Below are 24,902 nucleotides of genomic sequence, written 5' to 3'. Positions count from 1 at the left end.
GCAAATGGTGGCTGGTGGTTCGGGCTCCCTCAGCCCCTCAGGATGGAGAGCAGCTGTGGTCCAGCTCCACCAGCCTGCCAGGGACCTGCTTGCAGAGATGCTCTGGGTGCCAAGGGACATATTTCTCTTAAATGACAAAGGGTTGTGCTGAATTCAATTGCTGTTGCAAAAAGAAAGTAGCAAACATATTCAGATGTCTCTTAGCACAAAATATTGGAAAGATTTGCGCTGTTCCAGGCTGTGCTTCAGGATAAATCTATAGGGTGCTGTGCATGGCTTCTTTTAGTTATATTTGCAAAATCTGGCCTGTGATTGTACAGTGTTTGGATCACAAGGTCATGTAGTTCCTCACCGCATTGGTTCACAGTGCCTGTTTTAACAGGTTGCTTATGTGTCAGTCTTCGCTGTGGAAAGGCTGGTCCAGAGTATCCGAAGAAGTCATTGTCAGCTTCTAACTCAGGCATCTGTGTTCTGGGTAATCCCACACAGGTCCTCTGATCATCTGTGCCTTTCCTCTGTCTGCAGATCATATTTCCTATTTTCAATGGGAATTGTATTTCACTGCCTCCCAGGAAAGCTGTGAGAATAAAAGCTCAAATGCTGTTTTTGGGGGGGTGGGAGGGTGTGTTTGGTTATGTACATTGGCAGATAGTCTGTGCCCAGCACTTTCTTTCACATTTTTCCCCGCAAAGAATAATTTTTTGTTCTCAGGGTGGGGGGTGGGGGATGACACTGAAGTTTTACAGTGTCTGTTTACCTCAGGGCAATTCATTCCACTGGGAAGAAAGCACAGCACTTCAAGGAGGACCTGAAAGTAATTAGTGAGTTTACTTTGGCATGACTAAACAAACTGTGCTCCACACACTCCCTTTCGGCTGAGCATCTTCTCATTACATGATTCTTTTATCACCCTGTTTACTGGTGCTGCTGCTCCACAGAAGCAAGAGGGTATGGACGGCTGTTAACTCGAGCCCTGCCAGGTGCGGCTGCAGTAGTGGCATCACGGCAGTGCCAGTGGGCCAGGGTCCCCAGCCCACCCCAGGTGCTGAGCAAACGGCTGTGGGCACCAGCCATGCTCCCGGCTGAGCCGGCAGCCCGTCGCCTCCTGGCTTCAAGAGGGAAAACGCTGATCACTCCGTGCACGTGGGGCTGGTGGGCTGGAATTGGCCCTTGGGCATGATCTGGAGCACTCGGAGCTGTAGGCGTTGTAATTCTCAGCAATGTGGAGGCCAAAGCGGGTGGGAGAGCAGATGCAAATGCATGCGAGAGGAGCCTTGCCATTCAGGGAGCTGAGCCTCTGCACACTGCCTGGGTGCCGGCGAGGACGTAGTGCCCAGCTTGGCTCGGCTCGCCGTGCACCAGAGCAGCATCCGTTTCAATTCCAGATAATTGGCTGGAATAGGTCTGCCTTTCCTGCAGAGCTTGTTCCGTATAATGTGTTTTCTTAATAGTGGACTCTGCCTCATCTGCACCTGTCGACGAGCCTGACGGTAGAAGGAACTGGCAATTTCACATGCAATTAACAGTAGCGCAAAGAAATTCATCCGTCTCCCCTTCAGCCCTATTAGCTGGAAGGAAAGTTTTGCAGCAGATTTGCAGTGAGTCGGCGCAAGCTCTTGGACAATTGTGTGCTGCAAGAAGTCCCCCACCTTGAAGAGGCTTTTTCCCAAGCAGCTTGGTGGGTGTCACAGGGGAGTAAATGGGCATAAGGATTTCAGGAAAGGAGTTTGTGAGTTCACATGCTGAGCTAGGATTTGGCTTCTCTGGTTCAAGAATCCTACAGTAGGAAGAGCAGGTTACGGGGGAGATGCCAGGCTTTACCTCCTGCTGGCTCCCTGAGAAGTGGCAGCCCAAATAGCTCAACTGTCTTAAATAATTTCCCTCTGTCTTGCAGACATCCAACCTCGAAGTCACAGGGCAGTACCTACTGATGGACTGTCCCTGCATATGTGACGTTCTCGTGTCGTGCCTGGGTGATGCTGAAGGCAGCAGAGTGACCCTGAATGCCCAAGCACGAAAAGGGGAGTGGAAGGACAGCGCTGCAGCTGTTTATTTCAGCGTATTTAAGGGAGAATTAGTAAAAGCAATGACTAAAACACACCTTTCACTCTGACAGTTGGGGCTGAAAGAACTTGAAACAAAGAAGGAATACGGTAAGGTGTTTCCTACCAAAAGCCTCTTTTCTTTACTGCAGGTTGCTGAGATGGGAGAACAAAGTTGTTCACTTGTTCATGCTGCGGCACTTATTTGATTCTTAGCAGGTCCTTGACGGTGCTGGAGGTAACACTGGCAGTGGGTAATGGTATGTCACCACAGGCAACAGCAACCATGAAGTTCAGCGCTCCCCATTCTCCGCAGTCACTACCCCCTCCCTTCCTGAGAGCACCTCTGCACCAGGTTTGCCAGTGTTGCCTGTCGGGCTGCCCTTCCCCAGAGCAGCGCTGCTCTGCCGGGGGAGGCTGTGGGTCAAGGTCCAGCTCCACGGCCCCCAGCCCCCCACTGCCTGTCCTGAAAGTCAAAGACATTGCCGCCAGCTCCCTGACTGATGCTAGATGATTGAAGAGCTCTAGTTCCATGTCCCCATAATTAAACGGGGCATTGATTGGTAGGTGAGACAGCTTGGCAGATGCCAGGTAGGATGTGTGATCATTCGCAGGTCACAGCTGCAGGGATCCTGCCCAGGTCTGAATTGAACTGCTCTGACAAGAGGCGTGGGGTGCTGCACTTAACAGAAGGGGGTCCCGTTTTTGGGCCGCACTGAATCTTGTAAGTGTTCACAATGCAAAGATCAAACTGTGGACTTTGTAGAGTCTCTAAATAACCCTTATCTGCACCAAACACACCCGTCAGTTTTATAGCCATGAAGCAGAGATGGAAGGAGTTAATTGTCAGGGAGTGTTTCCAATTTATATGTTAGCAGCTGTTATTATTTCAGGGTGGCAAATGTTCTGATTTCACCCAGAAGTCCACTCTTAGTAAAAACATTTTGTAAAAGTTGGGTTGTATCTGCAATGGTGCTCACATATCGAGAGGGGGACACAAGAGAAAGCCTGTGGTGAATAATGTTAGTGGGGAAGAAGGAAGGCACAGATAGGACCGTGTTGCCCAGTGCTGCAGGCTGTGCAGGTCTCCTCCTCCCCAGGAGCCAAACCTTGGTGTACCCGCATGGAAAAGCGTTCCCCAAAGCACTCGGTGTACCTACACCTACTACCTCACGGGGTAAAAGGGCTCTGAATGCCTTTTAAATCAGATGCCATTTGGAGCATTGTTTCCAGCTGTGGTTGCGGTTGCAGCCATGCCGGCAGGGCTGGCAGGCATGGTGCAGGGTCTCAGCAGGCTGCCGGCCCCCTGGCCCTCCCCGCACCATGCACGGTGGCAGCACGCCGCTGCTGAGCACGTCCAGGCGTGCCAAATCTTGCCTGCCTTTCCCTGTCTGCTGCGGGCTTTGCTATTGCCATGATGTTAAGCTGTTCTGCACAGTAAACAGCCCCTAAGTTAAATATATTTGTGATTTTGAATTGTTAGCATCTGCCTGAATTACAGCGCTGCCTTGTCTAATTCATTACTTAGGGTATTCACTCCATTATTGGTAAACATGGTTTATTTATTAAGTCATATTATCAAGTCCATGAAATGTCCTGCAAGATTTCTGTGCCCGTTCTTCTCACATTTTCTGAGTCATAAAAGCAGCACTAGTCACTGCGAATGAAGAGGAATAGTGTCCTCAGTGCATTAAAGCAAACACAAAAAAAGGAAAAAGTTCCCAGATCATGGTTTCCAATGACTGTTCAAACTGTTATTTATAATCCACCTTTAGAGTGAAAGAAAAAAAATTAGGAGATAATATGTAGCTCTCATTGTTTCTGTTGTTTATCAAACCTGTATTTAAAACAGAAAAGTGTAAACAATTAGCTTCTCTAGGGAACAGGACTCTTTCAAAAGGCTGGCTAATGCAACAGGCACATTAAATTTATTTTTCCTCATTCAGCTCGTTCAGGCTTGGGAATTTTAGCTGTTGAATTTTCTCCCTCTGAACAAGGCTCAAGCACTGAAACTTCCTTTCTACTCCAGTTGCTTTTTACTCTGAATGGCAAAGTGGAGACATTTTCTTTTTCAAGCCAGAAATCTTATTATTGCGGCAGCAGACCTTGTTTTAGGTTTTGTTGTAATGTGCTCTCGGAGGCATGGCTGGTGTCCCTGCGGGCTGCTCCGGGGAGCTCCCCTACATGTTCTGAAGCAGGAATGGCTCAAAAGCGGGAGCAGCTTCAGAGCAGCACCTTTTCTCGAGCAGCTCTCACAGCCTTTCCCCGCCAGCCTGTGCTTGGCACCAGCAACGGAGCTCAGAGAAGGATGGGCAGAGACGTGGACAAGCAGCCAAAAATGCACCTTTGGAGCCCGATGGGAACTTCTGCATTAGGAAAATGTATAATGTAATGGCCTTGTACTCTCTGTGTTTCTCTTATGCCCTCTTATAAGGTTTTTACATACCTCATAAATATGAAGCATAATAATCTGCAGAGACCTGTAGGGACAATTTTGTTCAGCTTTGCAAGCTCAGTACTCCAGTAATGAAGATGTTTTATTCACATCTTCATGGGTGCAGACAGCGACAAACATTTTCATATATATACCTGCTAAGCCTGTGGAGATACAGCGTGGGGAGAAAGACTCCATTGCTAGTACGGTTTGGCTAATTGTTAAGTACCGACCAGTCATGAAGATTAATCCTGCCTGTGGAAGCCATTTCTTTAAAATTAGCTTAAATTAAGGAGCAAGGGTAAGTAGCCTTGACCCCAGACACTTTTACATACTGTACGATGGAACTGACTTCTGAATTATCTGCCTTATCTCTGTCAGAAAGGAACAAGTCCCCACAGGCATGTGCTGGGAAGACGCCAGGAACCCGCAACATCAGTGGTTCCTTCCCAACAGCTCGTGGCCTTCCTGAGCAGAGGCAATGCAGTCCTTGCCTCTATCCAGATGCTGTCCTGTGTCACCGGTCCTGGGAGGCTGCACTGAGCGAGAAAGGTGAAGAGCAAGTGAAATGCCACGAAAAATGAACCATTGCAATGACCTGTGAAAATGCTCATAATCTGGTGTTTTCAGGTCCCCAAGTGGGACAAAACCTCTATGAGCCTCCAGAGCCAGACCTGGCCGCTCCCAGCAGCCGGGTTAGCTGCACTGGTGAGGTGCAAGTTTATGTTTTAAAAATGTGCATGTCAAATTCCAGGTACGTTTACGAGGTCAGGGACAGGAATTGAGTCATGATGTCACATCAGTATGCTGATGTGACATACAAGTCACGACAACATGGTACTAGTATCTGGTGAGTGAAAATTTTAACTGGGAAGTTCAGACCTTTTCTTATTTTCCCTGTCAAACTACAACAAAATGTATGTGGTTTTTTTTTTTTTTTTTTAAGTAATTTGATTCTTTGGTATTTAGATTTGCTAGACTACTGAGCAAACAAGGATTTCAGTTTTTATAGTACAGCCCATTTCTTTGGCCCTCGTAACACTTGGTCTACACTAGATCTATTCAGAGAATAGAGCTTCATCTCAGCTGAAGTTTCAGCAATTTGACATTTCTTTCTGACACAAAAAAAGCACCAGAAATGAAAATGCTAAATCAATTCATGAAAATGAAAAGTTCCAAAAATTTTTTACTCAAGTGGTGTGAAAGCGAGAAAGTCAAAAATCTCCTATAGAAACAAAGGCTGACCCTGTGCAATTCAGCTGGATGTGTTTGAAAAAGTATGTTTCTCCCTCGCGTTCTCTGTTTGACTTAGAAGAGCCAGCACAGGCATTATGATGCATGGTGAACAGTGAAGTCTGCTAGAAGCAGCTCAGAATGTTCATGAGTGGATAATAACTGCAGCAAACCAGCATGTGATTGCTTAAGTGTTTGAACCTTTGACAGAATAAAACAGTTCTGCAAAGAATACTGAAGTATGGGAATATCATGCCTTTGGCACACGGGGCAACGGAAAGGATCGTGTTTATGCATGTGCATCTAAATGCTGCTCTGCCAAGTTGTCCTTCTAATGCATGACAAATGGAAGGGAACACTGGCAAATGAGCACATTTGTGTCAGACAGGGTGTGTGTGTATGTATATGCCTATATGTGCATGGTGGCATTCACTGCCAAGCCATCGGCAGCAGTTTCTGACAGCCTGCATCTCCAGAAGACATGGCAGGAATGGTTGCCATTCCTCCTTCAGCAGCAAGAGCCCTGCTTCTGCTGTGATGCGTGCCACAGCCCTCTGCCTTTACGGCTCTAAGGGACGTGATTTACTGCCCTCTGGATAAAAGCCTGAGCTAATTGGCATCCTTACGCTACGAAGAAAAAGATGAAACAGCCCGCTTGCTGGTTCGTGCCCTGACCCAGTGGCATGCCTGGCTCAGCCCCTGGGCAGAGTGCAGGTATGGGCCAGCTGTGGGCCTCAAGCAAAAAGGGGTCTGGGGTGCTGAGGAAGGGCAGAGAAGCCTGGTGACATCTCTGAAGACACGCACGATGAAAACACTTACAGCAAAAGATGACATTCTGTGTCTCCAAGTGAATGTTGGGATGCCGAGTTTGTCAAAAACAGGAAGGTGACTTTTGCTTCCTGTTCCATTTGCAAACCTGCCCCCTCCCTGCTCAGCCCCCAAGCCGCCCAGCAGCCAGTGCTGCGGGAGCGCTGCAGGAGAGTAGCCCAGAGCGGCTCTTTGCTTCTGAGCTTGGAGCCCGAAGCTGCTCTGCAAGTGGCAGTGTCTGCAAAGGGAGGGAAGGAGAAGGGAAGGGGCTTCCACCCACGCTGCTGCTCTGCCCCCGCTCCTGGCTCAGCACACAGAGGGCTGGGCTGCGGCAGCAGCCTCCCTGGGCACCCAGCAGAACCCTGAAATTTCTGTCCTCATCTTCAGGTTGTGTTTCAGTTTTTACACTGACCTCCACACCATGGGACAGTGAGAAGGGGCCAGTGGCGAGCACAAAGCTGGGAGGTCTCTGGAGGCAGAAATCCTCAGACATTCTCTGTCTGCTACAACTCTGGAACGCAGAGAAATACAAATGCTGCAAATCAGTAAAGATGCTTCACTCCAGGCAGCTGCTGTGCCGGGTACCCAGAAGGCGAGAGGAGGAGAGAGGAGCCAGGGAAGATCAGGGCACATCCACTCCTCCTCTGTTTTGCTGCTCAGCTAGATCTGCACGTCAGACTCTCCCATCGTCTGCGTGGGGTTGCAGTATGTTGGGATAAGCTAGGGAGAGATATGCTATTGGCTATTCCGTGCGTGGTTGTCATCTGGCAGCTGTATATATCACAGGGAAAGCAGGGACCACTCAGCCTCTGAGCAAAGCTGCTCCGGCGCATAGCTCAGAGATACTTTGAGGATGGAAAGTAAAGGGAACAGCAGCCCTTGCTTTTTTGATTCTGACAAGCTGTGAAAACTCTTGGGAAACAGAAATGTGACAGATGAAGGACTATGTGGGAAACCAATAAAGCAGATTTCCAAGAAGAAGTTGCAGGAGAGAAGCAGAACAGTGCCCAAAAGGAAATACTCACTAGGATTTCTCCCTAGGTGCAGAGAGAAAGCGTTTTGGGATCTCTGATATTTCAGCATCCGAATCAGCTTCTGTATGTAGGGCACATGAGACTGAAAAAGGACAGCAGCTGGAGAGTCCCCGAAGCAAAGCTCACATGTAATCAGCACAGCAAGAAGGACCCATTTATCAACTCTTTTATGTAGTTTCCAACCACGGGGCAGATTTTAAAATGAAAGTGTGTGTGTTTCCTCCTGCAGCTACTGACTTCAGCACTTGAGCTGCCAGGAAGAAGGGCAGATAGGAACGTGCAGCCTGCCTGGGGACGTGGGCAGCGCTGGAGCTCTGCTTCCTAAGCCATGAGCAGGCACACGTGGTTCCCTTTGCAGTACATCTCCAAGCCCTTCTGGAGAGCAGAGAATCACAACACGACCAACTTCTTCTCTACACTGTACAGTTTCCCTAACCAATCCTTCTTCCACAGTGATTTGGACCTGGAGGACCTGGGAGACTTTGGCAGCGGGACCAAGTACGAGGGCGAGTCCCAGAGCCGGATGGTGAAGGTGCTGCTGATAGTAGCCTACTCTGTGATCATCTGCATCTCGCTCTTCGGCAACGTCCTGGTGTGCCACGTGGTGATCAAGAACAAAAGGATGCACTCTGCCACCAGCCTCTTCATCGTGAACCTGGCTGTTGCCGACGTGATGATCACCATTCTGAACACCCCCTTCACGCTGGTGAGCACTCAGCTTCTCTGTGTTTTGCTGGTGTCTGTGTGTGCCTGTCAGCTGTGTACCCATGTATTGAATGGGCCAGTAACAGGCTAACATGCAGAGTTTCTTTCTGGCTCCCCTCCTCTCTCCTTTTGCCTCCCGGAGAAGCCAGAGACGTGCGCCCCCCCCGCCCCCCGTCCCCGTCCCCGACAGCCCTCGCACGCAGGCAGGGCTCGGCAAGCAGAACTGGTGGGCTTGTGCCCCTAGCCATGCTGCTGGCAGGCACCGCTCCACTGTGGCTTTCCTTCCTCTTCCAGAAAGGTGGCAAGGCACGGATGTTGAAGCCCTTTTGATGAGGAAGGAAGCAGGGACAAGTTTGACAGTAGGAAGTCCAATTAACTGCCAATTTCCTGCAGAAATGATGCAAATGAGGTTGGTCCTTGTGAGGGTGAAACTGCTAGGTCTGTGCTGAGCCCTGTCAGCCTGGCATACCTCTTCCTCGGGTGCTACAAACTGTGCTTCTTGGGGCTGATTGCACTTTTATATTCAGTTACTAAATAATATGAGACATAAAAAAATTTAAAAGAATGAGGTGAGAGGAACAGATTGATTTATTGCCCCACTGTCATAATCTATACACAATGTCTAAGTAGACTCCGTATAGCAGAAGCTGACAGACCTCTGGTCCAAAAGATCCTAAATACTCCTGCTTCAGTCCTTGCCCAGAGCTGTCTGTAGTGTTCTTCTGCCTTCTAAAAGCAGTTGCTGAACTGTCAGTTCGAATTCACCTTTTCTTAAATTGATTCTGCTGCTTTGGTGTGATTCCTCTGCCCTCCTCTGACGGCGTTTGCATACCGGGATCTGTTCAGGGAAAGGAGAGTGCCCTCTGGTGTGTTTGCACAACAGTAGTCACACATTAGGCACAAGTGATTAAATAACTGTAATCTCTCCTAGGAAACAGCTCTACATCAGCTTCAAAGAAACAGCACGGTGCTAGGCATCCAGTGACAGAGTCGTTACTACTAGAGTTGTCTCTATAGGGAAATTAATATAGATGGATTGAAAACAGATTAGCTAGTCTTCACTAGTTTTCTGTGTGGACAGATCTTTCGTAATAGATGTGCTTTATTTCAAGTTAGCTTAATCTGCTTCCATAATGATTTACATTAATTTGGAATAAATATTGCATAGTCAGGAATGACAAGCGAGTGAGACAACGATTACTTGGAAGAATGTCCTCTGCAGAAAAGCCACAATAAGTAACACCTCCCTGGGCACTCATACGGAATGCCGGGGCTCCAACACCCACCCCCACCCCCACCAGCTCCTGGATTCACGCCCGCATGGAGACGGTCCCTGCAGACCCCAGGAACTGTACAGGCAGGGGCAGGCAGGGATGCTCCACAGACAGGCCGTCCCCACCTCTAAGGTGTTACCTCGCTACTTCAGTGCCCTCAATGATTTTTTCTTCTATGAATTTCCCTCACTGAGTTTTGAACCCATGCAACTTCCAGCGTCCACAAATTCAAACGTGCAACTGTTTTTAAGGAGGCAAGCTGCTGGTTTTCCCTGCAGAGCCTTATCAAGGGGCTTTCTTGATTTCTTTACATTTTCCAATAGGGCCACATTATATGTACACGTGCATGTTAAACACACATACAACAAGCACTACTCAAGCGGGTTTGTTTGCACAGTACAGTAAATCTCACCTGTTTCACAGCCTCATGCATAGTCACTGTTTCTCGAGAAAAACTGAGTATAATGCATCTGCAAAGCATATGGAAACTATATTAAAGCATTTCTTCCTTACCATACTCCTGGGAAGCCTATTTGCTACTCTTCAGATATCACAGACTTTCTAATCCAATTTTGTCTGTTCTTCAGGCGCGGTTTGTAAGCAGTACCTGGGTTTTTGGGAAGCTGATGTGTCACATCAGCCGCTTTGTTCAGTACTGCTCAGTTCATGTGTCTGTGCTGACCCTTGCTGCCATAGCCCTGGATCGGCATCAGGTAAGTGATAACATCACCCCTGCGTTGGCTAGAAAACAAGGCAGTAAATACATATTTTTTTCACCTTTCTATCCCAGTACCTGGCAACCTGCATTGTTTTGGGAATGAAGGAACTCTAGCTTTCATAGTGGTATACAAAAAAATTGTGGTTTTATACAGCGAGGGTGATCAGACACAGGATCAGGCTGCCCAGGGAGGTTGTGCAGTCTGCATCCTTGGAGAATCCCCAAAACCAAGCAGAAGCAGCCCTGGGCAGCCTGCTCTGGCTGACCCTGCTTTGCACGGGGCGCTGAGCTATAAGGTCTCCCGGGGCCCGTGCCGACCTCAGGCACTCCATGGAGCACAGCCCTGAAAGCATGGCAGGAATATATTCTGATGTTCAAACACCAACAAGCCAATGCATTCCCACAGCATGTATTTACAAAGAGTTGTACAGTTTTTAGGCTTGTTCCATCTCTTTGTGATGCCTAGGACTGGAAGCAGTGAGAACTGTGTTAGCACATTCAGTTCAGGTGAGAAATTCTCCTCTCCATCCCCCTGCCCTGATACTTTTTGGCACATACCAACCAGGAAAGCCTTACAGGTCAAGCAATGAGAGCCAGCCGAAGGATTTCCTTAAAGTGTAATGCAGTTTGTAATTTTTGCTTAAGCGGGTAAATGCTGTGCACTGGGGGAGCCGATCCTGCAAGGTGCGCTCTCAGGCAGACTATTTTTCTGGCAGTGCTGGAGTCACTGAAACAGTTGTTACAGAAAAGCAGTTTCACATGATAGATGACATGGCTAGAGTTCAGAACAATGACAGATTCCACTCTGATGGGCTGGGATGTGCTCAATCTGGTGTCAGAAACTTACAGTGACAGTCAGAGGACAGATCATCCATTTCTGTCTGGTTTACCACAAGAGGTTTGGTAGCCTGCCCATGCTGTGTGCAACACTGTAGCTCCTGAAAGCAAAGCATTTTGATAATGATTCGTTTTAATCAGTAGATTCTGCATTGATTGCAAAGCATGGCTAGGTATCAAGAAGTGTTTGTTTAATTAAGGGCAAACACAGTATCTGCCTTTAAATTCAGTGAAGAAGGTTCCTCAGAACTGGAATGAGCTTGTATGGCCCAAAGAGATAAGAGCAGAAGTAAGGAGAAGCCACTGAGAAAAGAGAAATCAACACTTGCCTCTAAAAATATTGCTTGTCCTGAAAGGTACCACAGCAGACAGATGCTCCAGGGGAGTTGTAGAAGCTTGATTAAGTAGATAGTTATAATGAGACTAGAAAAGACATGCATAAAATACCAAAGACTTCATCAGCCAAGAGATCACTTGGATGACATGATAGGTCTATTTTTAATTATTGTTTCATTGCCTAATATAATCACCCATAGTTCCTGTCACTCAACAGATATCTAACCATCATGATGATCTCTGAACTCAAGCTGATGGGTGACACTGCTCAGGGCATGAGGCCAGCAGTACTGCTTCATACTCGCACAACTCTTCGCATTTTCCAGCCCGTAGACTCTTAAGTGCTGTAAGATGAGTCTCTCCTTTCTGCCTTTTCATACCGGAGGGCCGCAGAGCTGCTTCAAACCACAATGTGAGGCTCAGAGAGTGTCCAAGACATTGTCAGATAAAGTAGCCCTGCGCAGCAGCAAACAAGGAGTACACCATGTCATAGCCAGCACTGCACAGGGTAAACTGTGAGTATCACACCAGCCTCCAAGCTGGTTAGCACTGCGCTGGCCAAGGATTACATCCAGCTCTGGTTCTCGAGCATCACTCTGTCTTGCACCTCCACCAAATGCCGAACGTTGTGAGCCCTGTGGCTGCCATCTCTATTGGAGACCTTGTTTGTAGTAATTAGGAGACTTTTTGCACTCCCTATAGTGCAAGCCAGAATGCCTCTTGGCCTTCAGCTTGTGCCACACTTGGTGTCCACGCTGAGCATCCCACGCTGTCCTGGAAAGCGCACACACAATTTGATGCTTACTCAGTGATCAGTGTGAAATGCCTGCTCCTGGACATGGATAAAGCACAGATACATTCTTCTTTTCCTAAAGCTTGCAGCTTGGTTTTGTCATTTAAGACATTGTAAATCCTCAGGACTGGTTGTTCTCTGCAGGTTATCATGCACCCTCTCAAGCCACGCATGTCCATAGTGAAAGGAGGGATTTGCATCATTATCATCTGGGTTATGGCCGTCTGCTTCTCACTGCCTCATGCCATTTATCAGACTTTGACAAGATTTTATATTGGGTAAGATGTTTACATGGTGCTTTTTTTATTTACTATGACATACGCAGCTTAACCAAAACCCCACAGATTCTAAGGCACACATCTCTCCACCTGTGTTACTAAAAAAGAAAGTACGGGAAAGCACGGGAGCCCTCCTTCCCTGTGAGCAGGCAGTGTGTTTCTCACAAAAGGACAATGAAAATCAATGGAATCGCTTTCAGGCTTGTTTTCTAGTTGATTTTGGCTCAGAGCTTCAGCCCTGTAATCTGAGGCAGGCACAGAAGAGAGGTGTTCTTTGTCATTAGAGGACATGGATGTCTATATGGATCATTACTTTCTTTTCCTGAGGATCTTCACTGGGGCCAAAGGTCAAACCTAAAGCAAAATTTTCCATTGAAAGTGGCACTTGCCCACAATACTGAGTGAGTTCTGCTATCTGTGCCTTTACTGAAATTTGTAGGAACATCTGCAGTGTTTGTCCTCCAGATGTTGTGTGCATCTGGTAGTGTAACTGACAGTTCTTTCCGTCTTTGATTTTCAGAAACAGAACAATACGAATGGTCTGCCTCCCCAGCTTCCCTCCTCCTGCTGATCTTTTCTGGAAGTATTTGGACTTGACTACTTTTGTTCTGTTGTACATCCTGCCCTTACTTGTGATCTCCATCACATATACCATGGTCGCCAAGAAGCTCTGGCTGAGAAATGCCATTGGGGACCTCACCATGGAGCAATACTATGCCCATCAACGGAAAAAGAAAATGACACTGAAGATGCTGATGGTGGTGGTGGTTGTGTTTGCAGTATGCTGGTTCCCCCTGAACTGCTACGTGGTGTTGATCTCCTGTAGGGCCATCCACAGCAGCAACGCTCTGTACTTTGCTTTTCACTGGTTTGCCATGAGCAGCACTTGCTACAACCCCTTCATTTACTGCTGGCTGAATGAGAGCTTCAGGTCTGAGCTGAAGTCCTTGCTCTGTGTGTGCCGGCGCAGGAGTGCAGCCCAGAGCCATCCTCTGCGGTCCGTCTCCCCACCCTTCAGGCATGCCTGGGTTGAGAACTGCCATTATAAAAGAGGCAGCACCTGCCAGAAGGCAAGGGCACCCTCCCAGAGGAACTCTGCAAAGGCAGACATATCCAGCGTTCAGCCAATTGTGGCAGAAAGCTAAGCCCTCCATCTGATGGCCAAGCAGCATTGTGTTCTAATTGCAGAACCATGGGAAAAATGGAGTTGGAAGGGACTACTGGAGACCATCTAGCCCAACCCTCTGCCCAAAGCAAGCTACCCTTAATGTTCAGTTGAGTTGTTCAGGATCTCATCCAGTCAGGTTTTCAAAAATCTCCAGGGATGAACTGCCCACACATGGGCTCCAGAAGGAGGGGTGCAAAGTGAATTTTTCATCAGAACAGTCAGCAAAAATAAAGAGAAATCTTTAACAGCACACAGAGCCTTTCATAGCCTAAGCAAGTAAGGGGAACCTATGCTGATTGTACACACAGGCCAGCTGATGTGTATTGTTTTAAAGGCTGATGATGGCTGTTTATGCATAGACAAACACTGTATTGATTCCTTCTTATTTATTTTTCACCTGTTTGAAGTGAATTAACATTTATAGCCATTCTCAAATTTATACCCGTGATACCTCAGCCACTTGCCCTGCGGCCACTGGAGCACTGCAGCTCTGCGCGCCTGCTCCCTGCACCCAGGCACGTGCTGTGCAGCACAGCGGATGTCCAGGCTGCTGCTGGAGGGGAAATGGCTCAAAAATCACAACAGCAGGACAGCTTACAAGCAAGACAGCAAAACCTCACTCCATTTTTACAGGAGTTCTTCTTTCAGTGGCTTGTTTTGTTCTGTAAGGATTACTAGTAGTCACTGTAAACCACCACTTATACTGCAATCTGTGGGCAAGAAAGAAATTGCCCTAGTGAGCTTATTCTCAAGCGCTAGCTAGCTGGGGAACCAGCCTTTTCTTAAAACGTACTGCCTGTCAGTTTGCTAAGGACTAATGCCAAACACCACCAGCCACCCACTAGACAGAGATGGTTCCAGAAGAATTTTTCAGTTTTGTACTTTGTACCATTTCTACTTTCTTTTTTGATGTATTTCTGTTATCTACATACAAGATACTAAACTGGAAGTCAAATGCTAACAGTCAACATCATTTTATGGAGCTTGTACCAGTGGAGACACCAGTCTTAATAGCATGACAGTCATGTCCACTGGTGCCAGCGAATTGGGCTGGCTGACTTCAGGGCAGCCCCCCGGGCTGGGTGACAACAGCCTGTTGGGTCCATCCGGAGGAGGCACTCAGGGGCTGATGGACGTGGGAGACCAGCCTCCCTCCCTCCCCTTCCAAATCCGGGGCGGTCAGCTGGCAGGCCAGGGCTGGGAACTGGGCTGCCACCAGTTTCTCTAGCACTGGGAGCGCTGCCTCACTGTGGGCAAGCAAACCGGGGGTCTCACTCTGTCTGTGAGGGTGGGCGGGTAGCAGGCTCATGTCAGGGCTCACACATCCACACAAATATGCTACTCAGATATGGCGCTCTACCTATTCCATGAAAAACTTTGTGGTTAAGAATAAAAACCGTATGCAAGAACTCAGAGATGGTGAAGTCTGAATCGCCTTGCTGGGGTGTGTTGAGGGTTGCTGGCCAGGAGGTGCCTGTTCTGCCAATACACGGAGGGTTTCCTTATCATCACTAGGCTTTCCCTCAAGGATGTGTCGCATCATTCTATTTCCTAAGAAAACCATATGTTGCTATGTTTTAACATTGTTAATCAACATTTCTTTCAAGTCTAAATTCAGTTTCAGTAATATTTTAATTTTTACCAGTCCTCAAGACCTGTGTCCTCCGTGGGTTCATTGTCGGAGCAGCTGCCCACCCCGGTGGGTCAGCCCGTCTTGCCTGCGGTCCCGGAGCAAAGCCACCAGGCAGCAGCGCCAGCTGCTTGGCAGCTGCTGGACCGGGCACCCTGCTCTGCCTGAGTGGAACCTGCACCGCAGCTCAGCGTCTGCGGGATGGATCTGCAGTTTTAAAACCAAAAGGTGGGAGACAGGAAAAGATGGCACTAGACAAGAGTTCTGTCCGTAAACCCCTACGCACTCTCCTGCTCAGTAAAACCGAGCATCTGATAAAGCGCCACAGCAATTGCCTCAAATACTGATACTTGCATTCCTGCTGCTCTGAGGGGTGATGGAAGGCTTTCAGCAGGTTTGTCCTGTTCCCAGAAGCGGCTCCGGGTACGTAAGGAAATAGCCGAGATTCCTCGGCACGTGGGTGCTTCGGCGTGCGGTGCCTGCACAGCGGGTGCAGGCAGCTGCTGTCTGATGGGTCACGGTGGGAGCAGCCCCAGCATTTCAGAGCTGGATTTTGATCAGCAGGGAGAAATATCAAGCAGGAGCATGTGGCCAGCTTCAAACCAATGGCTGTGAAAATTCACCAAAGTCACATCTTTCTCTTCCTTGAAAAGAATAATCTATTTCTTTGTGTCCATTCAGCACTGGCTCAGCCTTTGTAATTGCAAAGGTTTTAGCCTCAAAAGACAGTGAAAGGAAAATAAGTTTCATCCTTCCTATGCAAAATAATACTCGCTACACTTCTACAGTTTGGCATTTCCACTGGTAGTTTGCTACAGTTGCAAACCTGAGTGAAAGACTATTCAAATCTGGGTATCAAGATGCTTTCATAGGTACAAAGGTATTGTGACCAGAAAAAGTATTTGCATCTGAAAAAAACTGTGAAGCTGAGGAAAGAGTAAGAGAAACAGGAATCTTGTTTCTTTCTAAGGTAGTTGGGGGAAGGAGAGAGGACAGAAGCACACCAGGCAAGGAACAGAGAGCTCATGTGCCTTCAGATACTGCAAAACACACCTGCATTTCCAAAGCCAATGCCTCAAGTAAACGCTCCCCTCTTACAAACAGCGATCGGCCGCCTCAGCCATGTGTTTGCAGGAATCACTCTGCAGAAGGATGCGCTTAGGGGAGGAAACTGAATTAGAGAAATCTCTTCAGAGAACAAGCACCCAAGCCTCTGATTCACCTACAAGAAATGTGTTTAACACGTGTGCTTTACCTTGTGAATCTTTATTTTGTTTACAGTAAAAAAGAGGAGTAAGCAGAGATGCGAATGGAGCTGGCACAGTGGAGGCAGGCATCCGAGTCTTTCATTCTATGTTACAAGTAAATATCTGCATTAACCTGATACTACTACTACCCTGGGCTTGTTACTGTCTGGAAAACTTGGAATTCATACCACTGCAAATGGCATTTCCATAATTTAAGTGTCTGGAGAGTTTCTATAAACAAGATGTCTTTTGTTAAGAAAAACAAACAAACCACAAACTCAAATACAACATTGTTAAGGTGAGTAATTCAATGAAACAATGAAACAGCTTCTCATTCAGATGTTCTTTTTACATCAGGAAACCTAAATAATGCAGTTTGCATGTACATCCCAATGCACTCCCAGAGAACTGCTAAACTCATTACTCTGAAACAAAATTAACGGAGCCTGTTCTTGCTACTCATCTGTTTAGCAGGACAGCAAGCTGGGTCTGGGTTCCTTCGGCCTTTGTACAGAGGGATGCCCAGCGTGCAGCAAGGTCAAATGCAGGACCTGCCTGTGTGACAGCAGCGGGCGTGCAGAGATCTCCTGCGTCTGGCAAGGTTTCTCTAAGGGACAATTTGCTCCCAGATGGAAACCCGAATTCGTTTCCTAACTGCACATCCTGTGCTAATCCTTACACAAGCAGCGCTTTCTTCAGTAAGAGTCTGCAGTCTGGCATTGTTGAGCTGACTTAAAAAAAAATTATTTCCTCAAGGTGATTGTCAAAAGCTTACATTTCTATGAACATCTGGCAAATTTCACAGTCATTATATGCTACCTGCCACTGGATGCTCTTGTTTTAATATGAGCTCTATTAAAATTTCCATATGTTTGTAATACAACAGCCTTTGATTCACCAACAATTTTGGGGGGGTGATAACAGCCAAATAAAATATCTTGTTTAGGACCTTCTCTTTGCTGTGGGTTTTGCGTAACTTTCAACTTTTGAAAGGGGGATATTCCCTCTTACAAGGGGGTTAACAAGTAGGCATAGACTGCTCCTCCGACAGTCTCAAAACCATGACCAAAACAGGTCTGCATGTGTTTTGACATCTTTCAGCATGAAAAGCCCTTTGTAAAAGGCAGAGCTGTGATTATGCAGATGAGGAGTCAGCCATGGACATGTGCTGGCTATAAATGCTGTTTCATTCCCATGCATTTCATTGCAGCTCCATGCAGTAAATAGTTGGTCTCAGCAGCACTTCTCTTCGCCTGGGTGCCTCAGTCCAGACAGGAGCATGGCACATCTAACTGGAATTTAATTCTTATTCTCCAGTAAACACTTCCATGAACAGAAGCACATCCTGATTTCTCACGCATTCCTCCCAAGTGCTCCTGCCAGGATCTTCAGCCATCTCATGGGTCCCCTTCCCCATGCTGGGGACCTCGCTCTCCCCCTCACCTGCCACCGAGCAAACAGGGCAGGACACGTACACTGCTGAGGCTGCTCCACCTCTGTCACACTTCTTTGAAACTGGTTAATGAAATCATGCTTGTTTGAAAGGAACTGCTTGGTAACAACACACACAGTGTGGTCATGCAAGACCTGGTCTCAGAGCAAAGCTGGAAGTATGATAGCAAAGTTTCAGACAGGTAACCCAGTTACTGAAGTTGCCACATCAATTTCCAGCTCCACAACCTACTGAAAAAAGCAATATGCCAAATACAAAGCACCCTACATCTACATTAAAATAACCCTTCAGTGTTAAAGTGTTAAAATTAAGCAACTATACCAAAAGAAAATAATATATTGTTGTCATGTGTGAAAAGCTGTTTCTTATCTCTCTCCTTTTAAAGCAACGTCACAAGCAGAACAATGAACTCAAAGCTGCAAATCATTTAACCAGCTTTGAGCAGCCTCATGCAGTTCCAGGAGGGTCACAGGACTCCCTTCTTGAGGGGGGTCTGATGTATGTAAATACTTTGTCACTGAATACAGTGGTGTTAACACGGACACCAAATGATGAGGCTGAGTTCCACCCAGCATCACAGCCACAGCATTTTGTCCAGCTGTTTGTACTAGAGGGTGGCTCAGGCAGAGTAAGGACCACTCCCTTTCTGCATGACCTTGATGCAAAACTGTTTTAGAAGGAGCTGATGTAGTACAAATGCAGGAGTGCAAATGCAGTGGCGTGGAAGTAATTTCTGTAGGCTTTGCCTTTCTGATTCAAAGCTCACTTGGCACCTTATTTCCCAAAGGAATTTTTGTCTTAAATAAGCATGAAAATATAGCAGGTCCCATCTACATTAGAGGTTCCATGAAACCCAGAGCTGAGATACTAATAATTGATGACTGGTTCTAAGTTAGAGCCACCGAGAAGCACAACAGCCGGCATCGCTAAACAGAATGACAGCGAGTTTCAGGATGTTCCCAGTAATACTCCTGTACCTCCTACTAAAGAACTACATAAATAAAGTTTTCTTGTGGCGTGTTAGAGAGAAGGAAGCTGCTTGCTTCTTTTTCCCTGTTATCCCTACTTCAGAAAAATGTTTGTGTTATATTTTAACTTTTCCATTTAGTCCAAATGTTCTATTAGTTTTTAGGGTGGAGAAAAATCCCTGGAGCATCTCCAGGCTGCAAGTGACTGTGTGGGGATGAGAGTGGGTCCCTCTTGGGCACCCACCCACTGCCGTGTCAAGCATGTCAGAGCTGTGTGGCACCGAGAAAAAGCAAAAAGCATCAGAGACGAGGTAACAAAAATGTTGCTCCATGAAATCATACTTGTGCTTAAAGTGCACAGAGTCCAAAGGGGAGAAAAAACACTCTGAGGATCTAAGTGGCTTTGAGAACTCACTGTTAATGAAAATCACCCAAGATTCTTTTTATTCCTGTAGCTTCCTGCTCACGCTCAAGTCTTTGGTAGTAAATGCCTTTTGCTGCTTTTCCAAGAGCAAAGGGAATCAGTGTTCAACCTCAGAAGTCTTCATGGTGTGAGCATGTAGCTGCCTGCTGGCCAAGGCTCTGCCGTCCTGCGCTCCCAGCATCAGGGGGGTCTGGCTGCCCTTCTCCTGGCTATGGGGGGGATTCACGGTCTGCACCTACCCCACCTTGCAGCATCTGGGAGCACTCCGCTGCAACTGTAGCGAGGATGAAAGATGCTTTTCAGACAGAAGGGCAAGTCCTGGAATAACTTTTACACCCCCAGCTTTGCAGCAGCTGGAAGTGCTCTCAGTGATGGGGGGGTGAGGACCCAACCACCAGCACCTGCTTCCACCTGCTTCCTCCCCCCAGAGGTCATCAGGGCTGATAGCTGGCTCCAGCGCTGCCCTGGGGCCGGGGACTCTAAGGACTGCAATAACATGGTGAAGGGGCACTGGTATCTGTGGGAGGAACTCTTGGGCCTGGCAGGTATGTTGTTGCATGAGCTGCACTGGAAGCATTTCCATCAGCATGTGTCACTGGCCGTCACTCGCTCATGCTCTGCGAGGGGAAAGATGCGCACACAGACATGCACTTGCCGTGGGTGCCTGTCCCAGGGCAGCCTGCCGGCCCATGCCCCCCGCCCTGAGAACCCCTTGGAAGGGCCGGTGGAAGGGCTGCCAGCATGCCGGCTGAAAGCAGCAGTGGTCCTGCCAGCTTCATCCCCAGGCTGCGCGGATGCAGGTAACCTGTCACAATAGCTCTGCTGCGCAACTCGCCAAGTGGTGCTGGAATTGTCCCCTCGAGACTGACGGGTGTTCAGCGGGGCATTGCTGTCTTAGGTTAGACAGGGGTATGACTGACACGGCATTGCAGAGGCAGGAGAAGTCAACATAAACATCGAGTGCTACACGTGCCACCCGGCAGCCCACTGCCAGCTTCTGGGTGGCAGGTGTAGCCACCAGTAACTGTAACTGCCAGTAACTGGGTTACTGCCACAGATGCTCAAGAGCTTCCCTTGGTGCTAGCCCCACCCAGGAGCTGTGGTCCTGCTGCTGCCTTCCCCTGGGGTGTCCGGTATGACAGCAGAAGCAGCCAGCAAGGGATGTCACAGGCTGGAAACAAGCCTGTCCTCCAAATCATGACCTGAGATGGGCAACTTCATTCATTTTCGAGCTGCTTTGGCAATGGAAAATAGGATGAAGACTATCAGACACACAACCCTCGTTACACTGCTGGTTTTCAGCACTGCTGTAGCAGTTTGAATGAAGAGGGTTTTCTCAGAGAATCTGAAAAATCATATCAAAATACAATCGGAGACTTGAGAAATACAACACATACTCGGGCACCTATTTGGAGCATTTTGGTCATCAACGATAGGAGATGAGATTATCAATATACGGTAAAGGATTATTTCTGTGAGTGCATGCATGTCCCTGGAAGTTCACCTGTGACTCAAGAAATCCAAGGTCCCGATAACCCAGCCAACCTTCCTTTTTGAGGGATGTGTCTCAGTTTAAATTTCTCGCTGCTAATCACAGCCAGTGCTGTAATTCTGGTGCTTTGCCCTCTGCCTTGGCAGAGATCTGTTGGGCCTCAGACATAATATACATCTGAGGAGCTCTGTACCCATTAAAAGAGCACATTAAATAAGATAAGGTAGCCTGACCTTGAGTCCAAATGCAACCCAGCTGGGTAACTGCAGTCAGTCCTGAGTTCCCAGAAGTGAGAGCACAGATCAGCGGAGGAAGCGGAGCAATTGTGTTCAGAACAGTTCACTGACAGATCCTAACCAGCCCGCCTGGCAGAGGGACTTTGGCAGAGGCTTTTGTGCTCACCACCATAGAAAACAATCAATAGAAAAGCTTAACTTCCTGGACTTATGCTGAATACCAACTCTGCAAAAGAGTACCTCATTATTATCATACTTTTTACAAGGAAGTGGTGGGCAGAGGAAATGTGACTCACTACAAACACTGGGATAAAAGGCACTGTGCAAACGAACAAATAAAGCACTTGCAAGTAGGCTCCGCTGAGCGCCACTATCACATCCTTGTTGAGTCTCAGGACATTTCAGGATCCACTCCAAAAGTTCTTCGTTATTCATATGACTAAAAATAGGTCTTGACGGCTAAATCGCAATGGTCAGCCAAAGCAGTGTATCAAATACCACTGATACACTGAACTTAAAATTTTGAACTCTTCCAAAAAAGACAAGGGAGGTCACAGATTTCCGGGGAAGTTGAACCAAATGTTGACGGTATCCATTGTTGTACTCTGACATAAAGTCTCTCCTTTCCAGGTTATGATTTGTTAATAACAATATTGCACCTAAATATACACAAAGCCCATGACTGGAAAACACTTGCCCTGGGGAAGTTAAAACAAACAGATGAATGCCACAGACATTTTTCCCTGTCATTAACACATCTTCCAGAGTTTCAGCACCACTCTGAAGGCTGTTTTGAACAATGAGCCTTCTTTTTTCTCCATTTCTCCTCATGAGTGGGCATCCTGTCTTTTGTCTGCTCTTCTGAGTCCTATACATTAGTCTCAACATCACAAAATTTGGTGGTTTTTATATGGAAAGTGCAATGCATGTGAGGTTGCTTTCCATCAGCTGACAGAAGAAAGGATGCTAAGATCAGAGTGCTATGAAGAAAGTATCAGAACAAGGGGTATTGGCTTAGTCTGGTAAGAATGATTTTAAAAATGACAACTATAAAAAGTCTGTGGAGGAATAAAAAGGTAGAGTGATGTACATGTTTGCCATAGGAGTGAATGAACAATGTTGAGATACGGAGGTTGGACTAATTTGGGAGGATCAGAATGAAGAGAAAGAGCATGTGGCTGCCTGGGAAGGTGGGAGAAAGAGGCTTGTATGCCTTGTTCCAGCTTTTCTTCCCTGGCACTAGTTGTCCTGGGGAAGACCTTTTCCCACGTGTGAAATGATGGTGGTAGTGCTTGTTTTCACAGTGCTTTGTGGAGAGAAGACCGTAGGTAGCAGCTTCTTTTGGTAGCAGAGGAAAATTAAACAACGGTGTTGTGAGGCCAAGGCTGGCTGTTGCCTTTTGACATCTCTAATTTGAGCAAAAAGCTGAGGATGCTGCTGAGGGGAATCAGACCATGCTGAGGGCTGTGGGACCTGCAGCCTCTTCCCATTGCCCCAGTCCGCAGCAGCAGGTGGGCAGATGCCTTTCAGGAGAGCGCTGCCCATGTCTGGCCCCCTGGGTTGGTGCTGGCAGAACCCCCGAGCCACTTCCCCTCCCTCTCCAGGTCGGCAGAGCTGTCACCATCTGCAGTCACGTGCCTTCCGAAAGCCTGCTCCAGAGGGACCGGGCATTGAGGGCTGCTCCAAGAGCCAGGGCTGCTATGCCCATCTCCTGCCTCGCTGCAGGATGGCTGCCTGGGCACAGCCAGCCTGCTGCTTGTGCAGATTTATTTTAGAAAAAAAGTATGAGCGCAGGATGGGGGAAAGACCTGAAGACAAGAGCTGCCATAAGTCTCTGCACAGGCCACAGCAGAGAGAGGGAAACTGAGGCACAGGACCCAGCCGCTGCTGGGCACACCACACAGGGAGCTGTGCCAGCTCCCACACAAAAACTTTGCTCGCTTCCTCACCTCCCTACCACATCCATCCAAATTCCATTTCTCATCCCTGTTCCAGCATCTGAAAGCTGAAGACAGAAAATTCAGCCAGCTCTTTCTATCGAGTGCTTTGGTAAAGCTTTTCTGAAGGAGCAGGGCAGAGCTCAGACCCGCTCCTCACTAACACCTACTCACCCTTGGTACTGTGAGTAATTAATATTTCCAGGAGTTCTGTGAATGCTCTAAGTGATGAACGCTGCTATTACTTGCCATGAACTTCTCTCTCTCCTCTTTCTTCTGCCTTAATCATCTGCTGTGTTTAGCAAGGAGGCTCGTCCCGGGGCGTTAGCGCCTCGGCACAGCAGCCTGTGCGGAGCAAGGCACAGCCCGGTGCCTGCGGAAAGGTGGCAGAATCAGACCATAAATAAATTACTGTAAATCACCACTTGCTTCCACCGTTTCAGGAAAGGAACAAAACATCTCCGTGGCTGTGAGGCTGAATTCACAGCTGTAGCCTCTTGCATGGCAGCTAAGCCCAGGCCACAGCAGGGTTTTCTGGAGCTGTACGTGCGCTGCGGCACGGCAGGTGAGCCCGGTGGGAGCGGGCAGAGCCCACCTGCCCGGGGCACTGCCTCGCTGCTGGCCGCCCAGCAGCCCACACCTGCCGTGCTGACTGCGCAGCACATCGTGCAGTGAATACCCACAGTTGGTGGCTGCATTACCACCTACACCATAGTGCCCTATTTTAGGCACCTCCAGTGTATTTTTTGAGTTTCCAGATGTGGAATCAGGCCTTTCTGCTAATCTTTTGGGAGAGTGCTTCCTTCTTGTTCCATGAACACAAGTGGGAAAAAGGCTTCATCATTTCATTTTGATTGAAAAGCTACAAAGCTTTCAACTAAAGTGCACTGTAAAAGCAAAACACACGTTCTCATTATGTACTTCTTCTGTTTTTCTCCTTTTTTTCTTTTAGATAGAAATAAAAATCAGAAGCATTATTAAAAATGCTTTGAATCCCACCATCATCTCAAGTTGGAATGACACTCCTGACAGCTGCTTTACCGCACATTGCCAGCTCCTGCTTTCAAGAATTATATAATTTACAATGTTTGTACTTACTCAGGAAGGTCATAAAGAAGTTAGAAGTTGATAAATTCAGGAAAATATCAGCCAGACGAGATTATTCACAGCCACTTACCCAGGCTGTACTCCTTGTGTTTGGAGAGATGCTCGAAGGCTAAAGCCAGGGCTTTGCAGGAAGGAACAAATTCACACAAATCCCAGAAATATTGTTCTTCTCCTCTCTCCTACACTCTGAGGAGTTTAAGTGGAGTTCTGGTGAGAGGTCGCCCCTGAAGATTTTTGTTCTGTATTAGTTGAAGCTGGCGAGAGTGCCCTATATGGCTCCTCTTTGGAGATGGTGGAATCACTGTTCCTAGAAGTATTTTAAAAATACACAGATGTGGTGCTTAGGGACACAGTTTAATGATGGCCTTGGCAGTGCTGGGTTAATGGTTGGACCTGATGATCTCAAAGGTCTTTTCCAACCTACATGATTCTGTGATTCTGTATCATATAACGTATAGAAATGTATAGAAACATATAGAAAGCCCTCCTGGGATTTAGTAGGCTTAACTGTGCATCTATCCTGGAGAAAGCAGAGCACTGTTACTGTCAGGATGGATGACAATGGATGAGATGGCTAATGCAATGGATGAGAGGGCTCATTGCTTTAAAAAATTAGGACAGTATAAACACGCATTTAGGTTACAAATGCTGGCAGTGGATGGGGGTGTCACCAGAGATTGTGGATGCTGTTAAGTAATGTGAGTTTTAAAAGGAATCAAAGTTTATGGAAGACAATGACCCTGTCAGGT

General features: G+C 47.5%; 1 protein-coding gene across 1 annotated transcript; it reads left to right on the top strand.

The window, feature by feature from the left end:
* Nucleotides 1–742: 742 nt before the first annotated feature.
* LOC121097601 (probable G-protein coupled receptor 83) lies at nt 743–15,068 on the top strand. Its single transcript, XM_040614736.1, has 4 exons — nt 743–8,256; nt 10,117–10,242; nt 12,358–12,491; nt 13,012–15,068. Exons 1-4 carry the CDS (start codon nt 7,879–7,881, stop codon nt 13,634–13,636), a joined length of 1,263 nt encoding a protein of 420 aa, XP_040470670.1. The 5' UTR covers nt 743–7,878; the 3' UTR covers nt 13,637–15,068.
* The last annotated feature ends 9,834 nt before the right edge of the window (nt 15,069–24,902 follow it).

This window comes from Falco naumanni, chromosome 14, assembly GCF_017639655.2.
Source record: "Falco naumanni isolate bFalNau1 chromosome 14, bFalNau1.pat, whole genome shotgun sequence".
Classification (NCBI taxonomy): Eukaryota; Metazoa; Chordata; class Aves; order Falconiformes; family Falconidae; genus Falco; species Falco naumanni.
This window is presented reverse-complemented; position numbering and strand designations above follow the sequence as displayed.

What these genes read in the sequence shown, in the direction of transcription:
- LOC121097601 (XM_040614736.1), top strand. Translation starts at nt 7,879, where the DNA reads ATGAGCAGGCACACGTGGTTCCCTTTGCAGTACATCTCCAAGCCCTTC. An exon ending in TGAACACCCCCTTCACGCTG is followed by an intron (nt 8,257 to 10,116) that starts GTGAGCACTCAG and finishes TCTGTTCTTCAG; the next exon opens with GCGCGGTTTGTAAGCAGTAC. An exon ending in TAGCCCTGGATCGGCATCAG is followed by an intron (nt 10,243 to 12,357) that starts GTAAGTGATAAC and finishes TGTTCTCTGCAG; the next exon opens with GTTATCATGCACCCTCTCAA.